The 18131-nt window shown below is 41.4% G+C and overlaps 1 protein-coding gene across 1 annotated transcript in view; it reads right to left on the bottom strand.

Annotated features, from left to right (window-relative positions):
• Positions 1-7753, bottom strand: part of LOC150087175 (nose resistant to fluoxetine protein 6-like) — a 472773-nt gene extending 465020 nt beyond the window's left edge. The window contains exon 1 of the mRNA XM_090373004.1: positions 7406-7753. Coding sequence (XP_090229130.1) covers positions 7406-7715 — 310 coding nt within the window. The 5' untranslated portion in view covers positions 7716-7753. The remainder of the gene's footprint in view (positions 1-7405) is intronic.
• Between the last annotated feature and the right edge of the window lie 10378 nt (positions 7754-18131).

Genomic DNA, 18131 nt, shown 5'->3' with positions numbered 1-18131 from the left:
TTGTTTCCTAGCCACTCCACGTGCCTCTTCAAGAACCGTAAATCACTTGAAATTATTATAACATCAATACTTGAAGATATCAAACACCGTATGCTCTGCACTACTAATAACTACGTATCCGCCATAGCTGATAACTTTTCTCAAGATCCAAGTTTGTGTACATGTAATGATGGTGGTCCAGTAGGCCGCCGTAGCCTAGTGGTCAGGCGCGCGGGTGCATGAGTACACGTGCCTTGAGTGACCGGGGTTCAAGCCCGTGACTGCTGAATACGGTGCTGTTTCTTGTATTCTGTCTATTTGTGAACTCCTCTGACCGTTTGGTCGTCCCGGAGTATAAACAGAAAATTTATTTTATTTATTAAATGCGCTACGACTCAGACCTGCGCTACTAATCAGGATCACAATAACTTATCCTACAGCACTAATGCACTGAATTCTGGCCAAACACTAAATTGCCCCGAGATCCAGATAGCCAAAGAACTTCCTTGCCAGGAAAACCAGACCAGAAACCCTGCCAATCCTACGGAAGAATCAGCTAATCCAGATAAACCACTTAGTGTCCCACTCCACAAATCACAGAAGCCATCTACTACATTGCAATGGAAACCCAATCCTGAAACTATCGTCGAGCCTTACTCGTACTCAAGCCGAGTGTATCAACCTACAATGCCGAAGAAACCTGAAATCCACAATTGCGGCCCCCCACTGCTAACATTACAACCATCCAGGGTGGAAGTTGCAGCTGCACCTCCTCCTACACTTGTGGCCCAGAGTTACTGCAGTAAGCCTCGCCATCCTGAAGAGGGTAAAATGGGAACCCCAAATGTACTAAAGAGAAGGCGATCGTTTAAAATGGGCACCTCGGCCACCTCCAGGCTGCAGGCGATGAATCAACCAACTGTCCGTCTTCGACGAAGTCTATTCGTTTCCCGACTGGCCCCAAATACAACTCCAGATGATATCGCGTCATACATAATGCATGAGCTGCACTTTACTGTGTCCGTCACACTTCTTAAGAAAACACCCCTGCATACATCGTTCAAAGTTGAGTGCGATGCACAGAATTTCAGCTCCATATCAGCGACTGCTCTCTGGCCGTCTGGATCACTACTCAGGCCATACTATGAACCGTACGTTGGCATTCGAGGTGAGCGGACGCGCTTAGACAGGGCTCCTCAGTTAAGTGGTTTACTTTTGGATAGTGCTTTTAAAGATTTGATTTATTTAAATATTGTTTTTTTTTTTTTTTTTTTTTTTTTTTCCTGGCTGGTGCAGCATAAGCCATAGGCTTTCTTGCACCATACGGCCGTTACTAATACTAAGTTGAGTGCGATGCACAGAATTTCAGCTCCATATCAGCGACTGCTCTCTGGCCGTCTGGATCACTACTCAGGCCATACTATGAACCTAAATCCAATATCACCCCACGCCTAGCCATGGCTAATGCGCTATCGCACCAAGACTGCTCCCAAGAGTGACGGTTTGATAGGCATTCCTATTCTCAGAAGCCCCAAAACCAGGAATCAGGGTCACACGATGATGAGCCCTACACATACCCCGATGACAAAACCTCTGATCAATCTCTGCAATACCACAGCTACAATGAAATCCACCCTCAGCTCATACCAACTATTGTAACCAACCGTGCTAAAAAGCCAACAAAGAAAATAAATAATGTCTCGAATCAGCACTCGTGAAGGTCTCGTGTCACCTTACACTCAAGATTTTTTTATCAAAATGTTCGTAGTATTCGGAATAAGCTCGAGACACTTGAGCAGATGCTTCTGTCCCAAATGGCTGACGTCATCTGCATGTCTGAAACCTGGCTGGAACCACAACAAGAATCAATTGCCTCCGCCCAAGCTGCTGGTTACAAATCTTTCTTCACCTCCCGCTCTCATACCTGTGGTGGGAGCGTTGCTGTTTTCATAAATGCCAGTAGACTTGAGTTCGTACATGTAGTCTCCAGCAAATCCAATCTATTCGAAGCATTGATAGTAACGGTCAAGATCAACTCTTGCTTATTAGATCGCGGTGCAATATATACACCCCCAACCCCCGATGCTCAGACAATCAATGATATTGCATCCTGGCTAATAAATACGCTTCACACATCTGCTATCCACCTCATCTGTGGGGATTTTAACTTACCACCAAATCTCCAACATCTTCATGAGTCACTTATGGCTAAGATTGCACCTAGTGGCCTCAGGATCATAAACGAAGGCCCAACTAGAGGTCTTCATCGCCTGGATCTCATATTATCGTCTGGTTCCTGTAGCGTCGACATTAAACCCGAAACTCACTTTGAATCCGATCATGAACCCATCGTAGTCCTATTGCAGCTCCCAACGCCCAACTTTAATGTCTCCCACTACGTAAAAAGGAAGATCATCATCTCTCCCACCTTCCTACAACCGAACAGATGCCTTTATGCAACAAGATTAATTCCCTGGGAAGTTCTCGAATCAGGAGATCCGGAACTGGCTCTAGACATTAACTAGATGGTTGCACACTGTTACTATGTTCTCAGCAGCTAAACAGGTCAGTATCTCCGCTAGAACTAATGCTTGGTGGTCTTCGGAGCTAAATCGCAGTTTCAAGTGCAAACAGTCCCTCCATAAACAATGTAAACAGTCTGGTACAGCATATGACCGAACTCAGTACTCCAAAGCGAGAGCACTGTTTAATAGACTGAAATCGCAAGCCATTAAAGAATACACTGACAAGACCTTATCCAAAGGCAAAGTGCCATATACCCGTAACTCTGAACCAGATTCCAATTTCAATCCAGTTGAATGGATCAACTATGTAGCCAGATTCCAAGACAACATCACACAACCATATGATTACCAACCAGACTCCATTTCAAGTCCAGATGATGAGCTGTTTTCCATTCAAATCGATCGACAGCAGCTTCGTCAAGCCATCAACTCGCTGCGTCCGTCATGCACCGCTGGCATCGATAATGTCCCACATTTCATCGTAAAGTGCCTCAGTCCATATATCCTTGATCCTCTGCTCTACTTGTTCAACTCCATCCTCTCTCATAGAGTGTTTCCGGCATCCTGGAGCAAATACAGTCTTGCCCCACTACCTAAAGTTCAACTACCAAGCCAGCTGAAGCACTATAGACCGATCTCCACTGCATCCACGCTCCTAAAGCTACTGGAAAAAGTCCTTCTTCCGCATATAACACGCCATCTTCTTCCACAATCATCAAAACAACTCCATTATGTTCTCCCTAATAGATCAACTGTCTCCAACCTTCTGGCAGTCCAAACGGAAATTTTAAATGCATTTGAGGCCAAATCAGAAATGGCGGTTGTTTATGCCGATATTGAAGCTGCTTTTGATAGCCTCAACATCTCAGCCCTTCTGAATCTCCTAACCAATTTCTTTCGGATCAAAGGTGACGTTTTCGCTTTTCTGCACTCGCTTCTCCGGAACAGAACAGTGTACCTCACTCATCGTAACCTCTGCTATACCCGATCCATCAATGCTGGTGTGCCGCAAGGTGGCGTTTTATCGGGGTTACTTTTTACCGCCCTCCTTATTCCGTTTGTATATAACAGAGATGATGTCATTACCTACGCCGACGATATAAAGTTCCTAACTGAAATACCACCATCAGCCGACAGGGGAGTGATCACATCGGAAATCTGTAATAAGATCACAGCTTTCTCTAGCCATCTCAACCATTTCGGTCTCAAACTGAACCCCCAAAAATCCGTTATTATGGTTTTTTCTCTGAAGAAGTGTCCCACATCCATACAACCCTCACTGCAGGGTGCAGTTATTCCAAGTGTTACTAAACACAAAGATCTCGGTGTAACCTTCGACCCAAACCTTAGGTTCAACTGTCACATCGAATGTGTTCTACGCAAGATCAACCGAATGCGCTGGATTGCCCGTCAACATCTTCTTCATAACACAGACGCAAGAACCACAATCAGATATCTGGAAACCATTGTGTATCCTACCTTTCTGTATGCCTCTGAAATATGGGCATCTGCAGTACCTTCTCTCATGAAGCCCATCTTCGCCAGTGAATACTGGATATTGAAGTGGGCAACCCACAAACATCGACTCCCCCCTCAGCAGAGGACCACCAGCATGGCCGACCAACTCCAAATCCCGCGGCTGCCTCAAATAATCAGTATGAGGAGAACTGCGACCACAGTCAAAATGCTGGTTGGCAAAATCAACTCCCCTGACTTCTGGGATATATGCCAGTGGCATGTTCCACTTCCGTCCTTACGAGCCACCCCTCTTCTACAGCTACAACGGAACAGGCTGAAGATCAGTGACAGATTCCTACCTGGACAAGTACTTCCTACAGTACAAGCCCTGCTAATGATCGGAGTTGACCTCCAGAAATTCGCTTCTGATCGCAATTACAGGCGCTCGTTGGCCGAACTTGTTCCCCTTTTGTTTGGCCCCTGATGTCGACTCATATGATATCTCCATCTGCTATCTCCTATGAGGCGCAAAACGGCACGTCGCAGGCAAATCCACGAACTGTTTCACAAGAAAATGCAATACCGAACATCAATTTGGCACTGTGAAATTTTCTGACTTGTGTGAATATGCTTAAATATGTGCTTTGTACATATGAACGTGCACATACCTTGGTGCACTGTCTGCTTCACAACTATGTACATACTCATATCTATTGAATGGCTAATGCTACGTTTTTAATTGTTATGTAATATTTTATACTGCACAAATTTTTTATACTATACATATTTTTATATTTCTATATCATTGTCAAGCCCCTGGCCTCCTGGCTGTGGCGGGCACATTATTGTATCTTTACTGTACAATAAAGATTTTCTTCTTCTAATTAGTGAGGCCACCATGTCCAGATATATAATAACAAATATATAAAAAAATAAATCAATAAAGAAATAACAATAACATATTAATTTTAAATACATGTACAAACCTTTATTGATTTAAAATAGCTAAAAACAGCAGACACATTGTCATTGTCGGATAAAATCTGACTGAGTGTATACGGCTCAGTCAGATGATTAAAAGCGATAAAACGGATATTGCTAAAATCTGGACAATCAATTAAAATGTGTCTCATGGATAAAACTGTGCCACAGGACTCACACATAGGAGGGTCATCAGCCCTCAGCAAAAACGAATGAGTTAAATGACTGTGTCCTATGGGGGTCCGGGCAAGAACAACTTCCTCCTTCCGATTCCTGCGCAGACTAGACTGCCACTGTTGAATTACAGGCTTTATACGATATAGTTTATTCGCAGTCTGTCTATTCCACGAGTCCTGCCATTGGGAGTGTAGCTTCTCGTGTATTATTTGCCTGTAGTCTGTATAGGGGACTGACAGGCAGCGATTATTATTGGGAATTGCTGATTTGGCTGCGGCGTCAGCCAAATCATTTCTCCTAATCCAAATATGGCTGGGAATCCAGCAGAAGCGGATGTCATATTCGCGTTCATGGAGAACGCGAATCTTCTGCTGAATGCTAGACAGAACTGGATGAGGATTATATCTCACAGATAGTAAAGCCTGTAACATGCTAAGAGAGTCGGAATATAAAATGAACCGTTGGTATTGGCATTTACTAATGTGATCCAAGGCTAACTCTACAGCATGCAGCTCTGCAGTAAATATGCTGCATTCAGAGGGAATCTGCTCCGATGTAGTGCTGTCTGTAAAGACAGCAGCAGATCCCACATATGATTCCGAATTCGATCCGTCTGTGTAAACTGGCGCGAAGTCAGAATGTTCAGCTCGGTGTGCTGAATAAAGCTGCAGGTAAACACCGATGATGGAGTGTCCGACTTTTCCCAATTTCTAAGGGAGAAGTCACATGCCGGGACATGAGCATGCCAGGGTGGAAGAGGTTGCTTTTGTGTTTGGATAACCTTGTCTACCTTGATAGTAAGTTCTTTGAGTAGCTCTTGGAGACGAATACCAAAAGGACAATTGGCAGTCTTACGGGTATTGTACAAATTTTCCCATCGTGGCTCAAAAACGAATGGTCACGTAGGATGGTCTGGCTGGGATTTCAGTTTTAAAGCGTATTTTAGAGACAACTGCTTATGTCGAAGCGATAGCGGCGGTTCGTTTGCTTCGACGTATAAGTTCTGGACAGGAGATGAGATGTGCGATATGCTCCAATAGCGATACTGAGGGCCTGATGATGGACAGGATCCAGCCAACGAAGTACACTGTCTCTGGCCGAATTTTATACAGCAGAAGAGGAGAGCAGTACCTCGCAAGCGGGGGTAGCAGTAACGTTGCGAGCGGTGGAGGGATTATTAAAGCACTAGTTCTCGCCCTAGAAAAATCGCTAGAAAATCGCACTAGAAAGATCGCTTGGCACTCAGGGCCAAGTACTTGTGAATTGCTGCTCTGGAGTACATGCTCGTACTTATACACTGGTGTGTAAAATTTAAGGACCAGTCAGGTTTTCACCTGTAGTTTCTGATAGGAGTGGCCTGGACATGGGAAAAGCATACCGAAGGAACCTCGTGAGTACAGAAATGAAGGAAACAACACCGAAAACAAAATGGTACAGAGGGACTTTATTCAAAAATAGAACATAACTCTGGCTGCCATGATAGAGATGCATTACTGCCAAAGATGGAACAAAGGGAAGAGGTGGTCCTCGGTAGGAGATATGGCCACCTCTAATGTAGATGCAGGCTTTGCACCGCCTGTCCATATTTAGAACAATGTTTTTGATAAGGTCTTGCGGTAACATCGTCCATTCCTCTCTCAGCGCATCTTCATCTGGTCAACATTTTCTGTCGGGTGTGGACGTTACGCTAGGTGTCACCCCAGAGCGTCCCATATGTGTTCGATGGGATTTAGATCAATGGAACGGGCAGGCCAATCCATACGAACAATGTCCTCGCTTTCCAGAAGCACATCAACAGCTGCAGTGCGATGGGGTACGCCGTTATCGTCCATAAACACAAACTCGGGGCCAAATGACACCTCGGAACAGACGCACATGGGGAAGGATTACCTCAGTAACAGTAGCGTGCACCGGTTACAGTACCGCCTTCTAGTATCTGGAGTTGTGTACGACCATCCAAGATAACGCCTCCCCAGACGAGAACACATCGACTTCCATATCGATCCCTTTCAGTGTTGCCAACCTCTCGCCAGATAAGCTGACGTCCAGAATCGCTGCTGAGTCTTGATCTACTCTCACCAATAAATAGTATATTAAGTAGAGATTTTGTGGATGTAACCTTTAGAAATAGTGTTGATCCTTAAGTTTTGCGCACCAGTGTAATTTATATGAGTACATACTCATATATAGAACCCTCTTCTTCGAGATGGAAATACAGAAAACCACGCAGATACAATGAAATCCTCTACTAAATTAAATGAGCCGAGAGAGCTTAAATTACTTACTGCGGAAAGCCCAAGGAGTGAGTTTCTTGAAGGCTGCGATAAGCCTGAAAAGACTGCTCATACACATGGGCGAAATGGTCACATTTCCTGCAGCACGCATAACCACTGGTAAGGCTAGCTTCATCATTTCATTTATAGCGCCCTTTAGCGTTTTCTCCATCTTTTCGAATACTTTCTGCAAAGGAGCAATGTTCGTGGCATGTTCCGTTTTTAAATTCACATTTGGCACAGTGTTAGTCAGGTTCGATCCACGTACACCTAAAAAGCCGGACATCAAAACAGTCGCGGTCAGCAGTGAAAGCACCTTCATTTCGCTGTTCTCTCTAATCTCCTCAAGACACTGACAGTGAACTGAAAGTAGCAGGAATACAAGAAATTGCTCTAAAATTAAGTTACAAGATGAAGGAAGTGCTCCAATAGGCACTGCGCACATCACATGTCTCCCTTTTCTTACCAATGAATAATCATTCTTAGAACAGTTTCAGAACGCACATTTCCAAGTCGTCTGACCATGAACCATGGGATAAACAAAGATCATTATTCCCATCACGTTCGCTAAGTGACGCCTAATGAAATAAGGACGGAGCATAATTTGCAGTTTATGAATGTGTCTTGTTCGGATTAACTGCTACAGTATCTATTTCAAAACATTGTCGTCATGAAAGGTTAATCTCCTGTAGTGATAGCAGCCGATAGCATGTTCTGCAGTGTAACCCCTGGCATTAAATTCTGCGAATACAGTTTGTTTGTTTATGCAATAATTGTGCATTTATTTATTTTTGTAATAATTGACGCCCTCGTGAGTTGGTATAATCGTCGTTCTACACACACTGAGTAGAAAAGACACGAGTTCGAATCCCGTAAATAACGGGAGGAATTTTTATGGGCCTTTCTCAAAAGTTGGCCAGGTTGGTCGGTCTCAAAAAAATCGGACGATGGTGGTTGGTTGCTGTTAGGTTTGTTGGTGCATCAGCAACTGTGGCTATAATGCACTGATTTCTGACTAGTATATCTTTGCTGTTGGTGCTGATTCTGATAAAAATTGAAATTTAGGTGATATTTATCAATCGATTTTAGGAAAACAAAAATGTCATCCATATCCTGACGATCTTCTAGAACATTACGTATTGTTAAGTGATTGAAATTTTTGAAAAGTAAGGAGAAAGCAGTTTTTCATTCTCTTAGATATAGTGGACATTCGATAACGATATGCTTGTCAGTGAGTGGACATGAACAGTTACTGCATTGTGGGGCATCTTCCTTTCTTAATAAATAACTGTGAGTGAGGTATGTGTGGCCAATGCGCAGTCGTGCTAGTACAGTTTCTTCTTTTCTATTTCCTCTCAGACTGGATCGCACTGTTTGGGTTCTTTCTTTATTTCAAAAAATTTATTATTTGTTTGTTTTTCCCATATACGTTTCCACTGTTCTTTAGAGGTCTGTTGTATAATGCATTTATAGTCAACATAAGGTATCCTGAAATTGGAAGAGATAGGATTTGAAGCATTTTTGGCAGCTAAATCTGCCTGTTCATTTCCTGAGATTCCAGAGTGTCCAGGAATCCAACAAAAATTATGCGGTGACCACGTGTATGAATTGCCATTAACTGATGTTTGTTTGTTTGTTTTGGGATTTTTTTGGTGCATGGTCATCTATGGCCATTGTGCGCCATACATAGGTTAGTGTTTATGTTATTGCTTTATGAATCGAGAGTCAGAAAACTGATTGTTGACTAGCTAAAGGAGGTGGTATACATTGATCGCATTGAGAAAGGTAAAAATCTTTGAGACATCTGTTTTATTGCCCAAAAGTGAACTAAGCGTTAGTGGGTCTTCAGTTGTGGCTGGAGTGAAGTGATTCTGGCGTTCTATTGCAAATTTTGTGCATTCCACAAGGATATGTTTCACTGAAAGCACTGTTTTACAGTGATCACACTGGGGGTGAATCTCCCCTCTTAAAAGGTAACCATTAGTGTGACCTATTCGGAGACGAGCTAGTATTACCTCCTGTTGTCGAATTACACTGAGGCTTGAAGGCCACTGCTCAAGATTTGGCTTGATACTTCGAGGCTTATTTTCAATTGTTGTTGTTGGTGGTGGTGTAGAAGTTTTTCGGCACAAGGGCAACTGAGGCCAAAATGTGCCTATTCAAATATTTGGAATGGTACCGGAGTTTGCCTTGTTTGTTATGAGATATATTCATAAAGTCTAATTTGTTTGAGATAAGCGAAAAGCTCATCCATATAGGCATTGTTTCCCAATAGGTGGGACAGTGATAAAGGTTCTTGCATTTGCGTCAGAGAAAGGAAGGTAGCATTTCTGATATGGGAGTAATACGAACAATCTAACAGAATATGTCTAACTGTAAGTTGTGATGAACAATGCATGCATACAGGAGGGTCATCGCCCATGAGCAGGAACAAGTGGGTCAGGTGTGTGTGCCCTATGCGCAATCTTGCCAGTATTACTTCTTCGTGCCTGTTTTTCCTCAAGCTCGAGCTCCATATTTGTGGTTCTTGTTTAATTTCAAATAATTTATTGTTTGTCTGTGTCTTCCAAATATTTAACCATTGTTCCCTACAGATACGTCGGATATGTTTTAATAAATCTATATAGGGTACTTGGTAAGATGGAGGTGCTTTGCTCTTTGGGTGCTTAGCTGCCTGGTCTGCTGTTTCGTTACCTGTGATTCCAGCATGCCCTGGAATCCAACAGAAACTTACGGTATGATTCAGATTCCTCAAATGATTTAGACGAGACCGGATTTCTTTTATTATGGGATGTGGGGTTGAGAAATTGTTACTTATTGCCGAAAGCTTGATTTGATTTGATTTGATTTAAGAATTCTTGGCGCAAGAGCTACTGCGGCTAAAATGCGCCTGTAAAATTTTATATAATGGTTTTGTTTTTAATTCGTATATTGCTGCTAATGATTTCCAAGGGTAACATAGAATGACTATAGCTTGTTTTAGAAATATTTAGTTTTATATTTGATTGTAGTAATTTATTTTCTTGAGGAACTGAAAAACATCTGCTATATTTTTTCTATCTTCCAGTATGGTTTTGAGAGTGAGGGAGTGATGTTTGTTTAGCTCTTTGAAGGAATTTCGGCGCTCATCTGCAAAAGCTGGACAAGTAATCAATATATGTTCTACTGTTTGTTGTGTGTGACAGATAGGGCATAGGGGGGGATCCTCTCCTCGCAAAAGATAAGAGTGACTGAAATACGTGTGTCCTATCCTTAACCTAGCAAGTATCACTTCATCACGTCTATTTTTCTGAATGCTGGATTTCCATGGTTGGAGTAATCTTTTGATCTGATGCAATTTGTTAGTGGTAAGTACTTGCCATTGCTGCTGCCAGTGATGTTTCCCACTGTGATCAATTACGTGTTTATAGTCTGAGAAAGGGATATATTCTGATGCAGAAATATTGTTGTTAGCTTCTTTGGCGGCTCTGTCTGCTTGCTCGTTGCCATGTATTCCGACATGGCTTGGGATCCAGCAAAATCTAATGTTGCGACGTTGTTCAAGGAGTTTTGATATTTTGTATTGAATCTGCTGTTGTAGAGGATGTTTGTTAGAACTGATATTTTGTATTGCCATCATGGAACTACGGGAGTCAGTGAAAATTATGCTGTTTTGAAAACTTGAATGGTCGATTTCGTCTAGTGCTAACATAATGGCTTGCAGTTCTGCGGTATAAATGCTACAGTCTTTTGGGAGTTTTTGGGCCAATGTGATGTCAGAAAAGTAAACTGCCGCTCCCACATGAGAATCAGTTTTGGATCCATCTGTATATAGAAAGCAATAATCTGAAAATTGTGCCTTATAAGCAGCATGCAGCTGTTGATGGTTTATATGAGAAAGGATTTGTTTGCTCGAAATGTGGAAGGAGGAGTCACAAAGGTTGTCTGATTATCCATGGTGGAGTTGACTGCTTCGTCAGCGGATTTATGTTATCTAGGTTAAGCTCTCTACTGAGAAGAAGGTTTTTTAATCTCACATTCGCAGGTTTATTGATTCTTTGTTGTTGCTGATAATGTTGTTCCCATTCAGAAGCAAAAAGAGTTTTCTGTAGAGGGTGGTCTGGTAAGGATTTTATTTTAGCTGCATAAGAGAGTAATTGATTTTGTCTTCTGATTTGCAGAGGAGGTTCTTGAGCTTCGGCGCACAGGCTCTGCACAGGTGAGGTGCGGAAAGCTCCAAGGGCTAAACGTAGTGCACAGTGATGTACCGGGTCGAGCCATCTCAGGGCACTAGGCCTTGCCGAGTCATAGACTGGGGCACCATAGTCTAGCTTAGACCGAATGAGAAGGCGATATAAACGTAGCAGGATTGTCCTGTCTGCTCCCCAGGATATGGCGGATAGGACCTTCAAGATGTTCATTTTCTTCAAACAGTGGACTCTTATGTGACTGATATGCTCTAGGAAAGTCAGTTTTTTGTCAAAAAATCCTAAGAAATGGACACTATTTTTAACTGGGATGATCTGTTCTTTCAGCCTGAGTTCTGGGTCAGGATGGAGATTCCTTTTTCTGCAGAAATGTATACATGCAGTCTTTTGTACCGATATTCTATATCCATTTCTTTCTGTCCATTTTATGACTCTGTTAATGGCTACTTGCAATTGCCGTTCTATTGTCCTCATATGCTGCGCTTGATAAGAAATGCTGAAATCATCAGCATAAACAGTTGTGAAAATATTGTTTGGGATTTGTTCTATTATTGTGCTGAAGTGGATTGCAAAAAGTGTGGCACTAAGTACAGATCCTTGAGGGACCCCTTCTTCTTGATAATATATATTAGAAAGTGTATTGTTCATTCGAACTTGGAAGGTCCGATTCTTAAGGAAATTATGTATGTAGAGGGGTAGGTGTCCTCTAAGGCCAAGTTGGTGTAACCTTTTAAGTATTCCATATCGCCACGTGGTATCATATGCCTTTTGGATATCAAAATTAACCATGACTTGGTGTTGTTTCCTGAGAAAAGCATTTCTTACTTGATTTTCCAGTTGTATAAGTACATCCAAGGTACAGCGATTTTTTCTAAAGCCAAATTGTTCTGAGTTGAGAAGACCATTATTTTCTAGGTACCATGTTAGTCTATTGTTGACCATTTTCTCTAAGATCTTGCCTAAGCAGCTAGTCAAAGCTATGGGACGATAGTTCTGTGGGTCTGACAGATCTTTTCCCTGTTTTGGGAAAGCTAGTATTATTGCGTGGTGCCATTTGTTTGGGAAAGAATTTTCAAGGTATATTTTGTTGTATAGATCTAACAGGGCTAATTGGGACTGTTCATCTAATTGTTGTATCATTGCATAGTGGATTTCGTCAGGACCGACGGCACTGTGTTTCACCTGTAGCAAAGTTTGTTTTAGTTCTGCTACAGTGAGCGGCAAGTTGTATTGTTCACACTGATTGCTAGAAAAGTTTAGTTTTATTTTTTCGGCCTCTTTCTTGTACGTTTTGAAAGCAGTGGGGTATGCACAGTTAGCAGATGTATTCGAAAAATTTTCGCCAAGAACATTGACTATGTCTAAGGTATTTGTAACCAACTGTCCCTTCCAATTTAGCATTGGTGAGGGGTTTAATTGAGAACTGTTTGACATCCTTCTGATCTTTTTCCAGATAAGTGTAGCTGGTGTGGAAATAGTTATAGTGGATGCAAATTTCATCCAAGCGGCTTTTTTGCTTATTTTTTGCACTTTCCTGACCTTAGCTCTGGCTCTCTTGAATTGTATCAAATTGTCTGTTGTTGGATTTCTGCGAAAAAGGTTCCAGGCTCTATTTCTCTCTTTTTTAGCTTCCCAGCACTCTTTGTTCCATTATGGTTTTGGATATATTCTGATGTTAGAAGATGTTTTAGGTATTGTCTTTTCCGCAGCTTGAAGCATACTATCAGTAACATAGGCTACTGATGTTTGTACCGATTCTCGTTTAATAATGTTGCAGTCTAACTTGGCTAGTAACCTGAATGTTTCCCAATCTGCATCGTATATTTTCCATCTGGGGTGCCTACTGGCTTGACATGGCGTTTTCTTCATGATTTTCAAAATAATGGGGTAGTGATCACTGCTCAATGGAGTCTCGTGCACGCTCCATTTAGTGATAGGGAACAGTGTTGGGGAACAGATTGATAAGTCTATTGCAGAACTGCTTTTTGATGGAAGGTGGAAATATGTGTGTGTGCCGTCATTTAAAATCATTAGGTTGTTCTTGAGAACTAATTTTTCTATTTGTTTACCCTTTTGGTCTATTTTGGGATCGCCCCATAGTGGGTGATGTCCATTTAGGTCACCTAAGATACAGAATGGGGATGGTAGTTCAGTGATCAGCTCTTCGAAATCCTTAAATTGGAATTCTTGATTAGGGGTTAGATATATTGAGGCTATGGTAATGTTGAAGCCTATTGCTAGACGGACTGCAACTGCTTCTAATGGTGTGTTCAATGGTATTGTTTGGGAAGGTACATGTTTGTTAACTAATATTGCAACTCCTCCTCTCGTTGTTCCATTCGTTATGCGATCCTTTCTATATATGATATAATTTTTGATTATGCTATTGTCCTGTGGTTTTAAATAGGTTTCTTGTAGGCAGATACTTAGTGGGTGGTACTGGGTGATGAGGTCTATAATATCATTAGTGTTTGAGCGAAAACCTCGACAGTTCCATTGGATAATTGTACCTGTCATTTGAGGTTAGATGTTCCCTCGGATTGCTTCCTTGGGGCTGATTTAACTTTGTCTACCTTTATTTTGTCTTTCTTTGAAAAATATGGTCTACCCGTATCCATTTCTTCTTCAGTGAAGATTTCGAGAATTGGTTCCTCTCCTTGGTTTCTTGCATCTGTATCCATTTGTTCTGCAATCTTTTTTCCTGTATTACCTAACTTTTCTTTGTTTCCTTTTCTCCTTACATTTTCTGTATTATCTGGTGGGAAAGATAACGGAGTATTGATAATCTTTTCTTGTGTTTGTGATGGAGATGGTTTGTAAAACTCACGAACCCATTCTGAGATGGATTCTCCTGGGGGGATTGTGACATCCGTTTGTGTGCCACAACATTTTGAAATGGGTAATTTAATTTCCGGAGCCTTTTTGGTGGTGGTAATCTGTGCATAAGAAGGTTTGTTTGCTATATTTATTGTAATCGCCTTTTTAGCTTCTTGATATGAAACTCCATTTTCTGCTTTGTATTTTTGTATCATTTTTTCCTTCTTCCAAATTTCACACTCCCTTGAATATGCTGTATGTTCCCCTTTACAATTGACACATTTATGGTTTCCAGCTGTGCAAGTAGAAGTGGCATGTTCTTGAGAACCACAGTTTGCACATGTTAATTTTCCTCTACATACTGTCTGCGAGTGACCAAACTTCTGACAGTTGAAACAACGGAGAGGGTTTGGGATGTACGGTCTTATGTTGCAGTGTAGATATCCAGCTTTTACTGATCTGGGTGCTTTAGGCGTGTTGAAAGTGAGTATCAGATTCCTGGTGGGGGTGATTATCCCTTCTTTTTTAATTGTAATTCTTTTAACACTAATGACTCCTTGTTCCTGAAGCTCAATTTGAATTTCCTCTTCGGGCACATTTAGAAGGTCCCATTCCGTAATGACACCTTTTGAGGTATTTAATGTATTGTGTGGGGATACCGTTACTGGTATTCCTGCAAAGGTTGTCATTTGTAATAATTTTTCGGAGTGTTTAGCACTGGCTGTTTCTACCAATATGTCGCCTGATTTTAGTCTTTTAACTTGTTTTGGTGGGCCAACATAACTCTCAAGAGTCTTTTGTATGAGAAAGGGTGACAATTGCCCTACCGCTTTCTCAGTATTTGAATGTATAATAATGTATGTTGGGGAAATTAAAACTTTAACGTCTGTTTTTAATCTCTTTGTGGAGACAGAGTCATTTGTATCGCCTTTTCTGATTGTCTTAGAGGTGTCTCCGAAAGAACTAGATTTCCCATATCTTGGGTCAGTTCTATTCGTGTCCGTTGACCCAGTGGATTCCTGGGTATTGGAGTCAGTTCGCTCCATTTCGCCCTGGAAGGGAGAGCTTTTCCCTTCCAGGTTACCGGCCCCGCCACGTGGAGGCAGGAGCAGTGCCACCCTGTGACCAAGCACTAGGAGGTTAGTGATTAATATATAACAAAAAATAAAAGGGAGACAGAAGGTTGCTTTCCTTCTTATTCTAGTAAAGTTGCTTTCTTTACTATGGATTATTTAATTGTGTATTAATAAATGCTTTAAATAAGGAAACGATTTCTACTTCAAGAAAGAGCGCTAATTTAGAGCAGAGTCACTTGATCACAGAATCGCTTGGCACTTGGGGCCATTTCCGAAAGCGCACTCATGGAGTCTGTATATATTAAACTATTAGTGTTGAGACAGATATTGATATTGTATATAGCTAGGTGGATTGCATAAAGTTCTGCAGTATAACTGCTACATTCAGTCGGGAGAGATACAGATACTGTAAATGTGGGAAAGACTGCTGCAGCACCTACGGCATCATCTGATTTTGAGCCATCAGTATATATTAAGCAGCTCTGCGCATTGATAGCGGCATGTCCTTCGTGCAGCTGCTTGATGTAACAACTTTCCATGGACTTTTTTCCCATTGTTGGAAATAGGTATCACAGTAAGGTGGGTTTGAGGACCAAGAAGGATCAGATATTTTGGTTTCTTTGAGCGTGTTTTCAAAATGAACATTCCAGCAATGCATCAAATCTTGTAGTCTAATACTAGTTGGTCTATTTTCAGTGGGTTTATTGATAGAATGTTACCCTTTCAGGATTGAAAAGCAGCGGTTGATTCGGATGATCTGGAAGGCTTTTAATCCTGGCTGCATAGGTGCGGAGTAACATTTTCCTTCTGAGGTGGAGTGGTGGTTCGTATGCCTCTATATAGAGACTTTGGACAGGAGATGTTCGAAAATCTCCAAGAGCAGTGCGAAGAGCACCGTGCTGTATTGTATTCAGTCTTGTAAGTACAGTTTTCCTAGCTGAGTCGTATACTATTGAACCATAATCTAGACGAGACCTGATGAGCGAACGATACAAATGCAGGAGAGTGCATCTATCTGCACCCCATGCCATGGCAGAGATGGCTCTGAGTATATTGAGTTTTTTTAAGCAGAGAGTTCTGAGATAAGTTATGTGCATGGAAAAATTAAGTTTAGTATCTAATATTAAACCTAAAAAGCGGATATTGCTGGCAAGAGGGATTAGTTGGTTTTTTAACTTAAGTTCAGGCTCTGGATGTAATCTGCGCTTTTTACAGAAATGAACTGCAATTGTCTTTTGTTTTGACAGGCGATAACCATTTTCTACAGTCCATGTCTCTAAGTTATTTATGGTAAGTTGTAACTGTCTCTCTATGCTGTTAATGGTTGGTGAATGGCATGATATAGCAAGATCGTCAGCATACATATATATTTCTACGGTTTTGGGGATATTCTGCATCATGGTATTTGGTCTAATTGCGAAGAGGGTAGGACTAAGTATGGACCCTTGAGGCACCCCTTCTTCTTGAATAAAATATTGTGAAAGTACATTCTGGTGACGAACTTGAAAGGTTCTGCACTTGAGAAAGTTCTGGATGAATTGAGGCATGTGTCCTCTCAACCCTAGGGTATACAGCTCTCGAAGAATGCCATACCTCCATGTGGTATCGAATGCCTTTTCAATATCTAGACTCACCATTACCAGATGTTCATTTTTAACATATGCATTCCGAATGTTAGTTTCGGCTCTTACCATAAGGTCCAAGCAGGATCTGTTTTGTCTGAAACCATATTGGTTGATATTTAGTAGCATTTTGCTTTCTAGTATCCATTTTAATCTCCTATGTATCATTTTTTTCTAGTGTTTTACTCAAACAGCTGGTTAGGGAAATGGTTAGGGTCGGTAGTTTTGTGGAAGCGATTGATCCTTTCCTGGTTTTCGAAAGGCAAGAATTACAAAATGATGCCATGAGGAAGGATAAACACATTCAAGAAATATCCGGTTGTAGAATACTAGTAATAATCTTAAAGCTGTATTATTTAGGTGTTTAAGCATTATATAGTAGATTCCGTCCGGTCCTGCTGAGCTGTTTGCTGATCTGTTCAGAGCTTCTTCGAGTTCAGCTAGGATGAATGGTTGATTATAAGGAAGGATTGGTTGGTGTTGAAATTTAATTTATATTTTTCTGCAGAGGTTTTGATTTTCAGGAAAGGATTGTCGTACGCAGAAGCTGATGATATTTGATGAAGGTTTCTATTCGCCTATTTCCTTTGGGGAGTACAATTCTCGTCCATTCTTAATCAAGATTGGAGCAGAAAAGGGAATGTACTTATTATTTAATTGTTGGATTTTCTTCCATATTAGCCGACTGCTGGTGTCCTTCGTGATGGTACTGGGAAATGTTATCCACGCTTCTTTTTTGGCTTGTTTCCTGATTTGTCGTGCCCTTGCCTTTTGTTTTTTTTATATAAAATGAGGTTGGCTGTTGTAGGAAATCTACGAAATAGGTTCCAAGCTTTATTTTTTTATCGTTTTGCACTGTTACAGGCCTCATTCCACCAGTGTTTTGCATGTCTTTTTTGATTTGCAGAGGATTGAGGAATTGCCTCAGAAGCTGCTGCCAAAATTTGAGCGGTGATGTGCTCTGTGACTTTATCTATTGGTTGGGTTTTTATAAATTGATCATCAAAATAAACACAGAATGAATATTTTGTCCAGT

Source organism: Mastigoproctus giganteus, chromosome 4 (genome assembly GCF_048544385.1).
Source record: "Mastigoproctus giganteus isolate SK-2022 chromosome 4, ASM4854438v1, whole genome shotgun sequence".
NCBI lineage: Eukaryota > Metazoa > Arthropoda > Arachnida > Uropygi > Thelyphonidae > Mastigoproctus > Mastigoproctus giganteus.
This window is presented reverse-complemented; position numbering and strand designations above follow the sequence as displayed.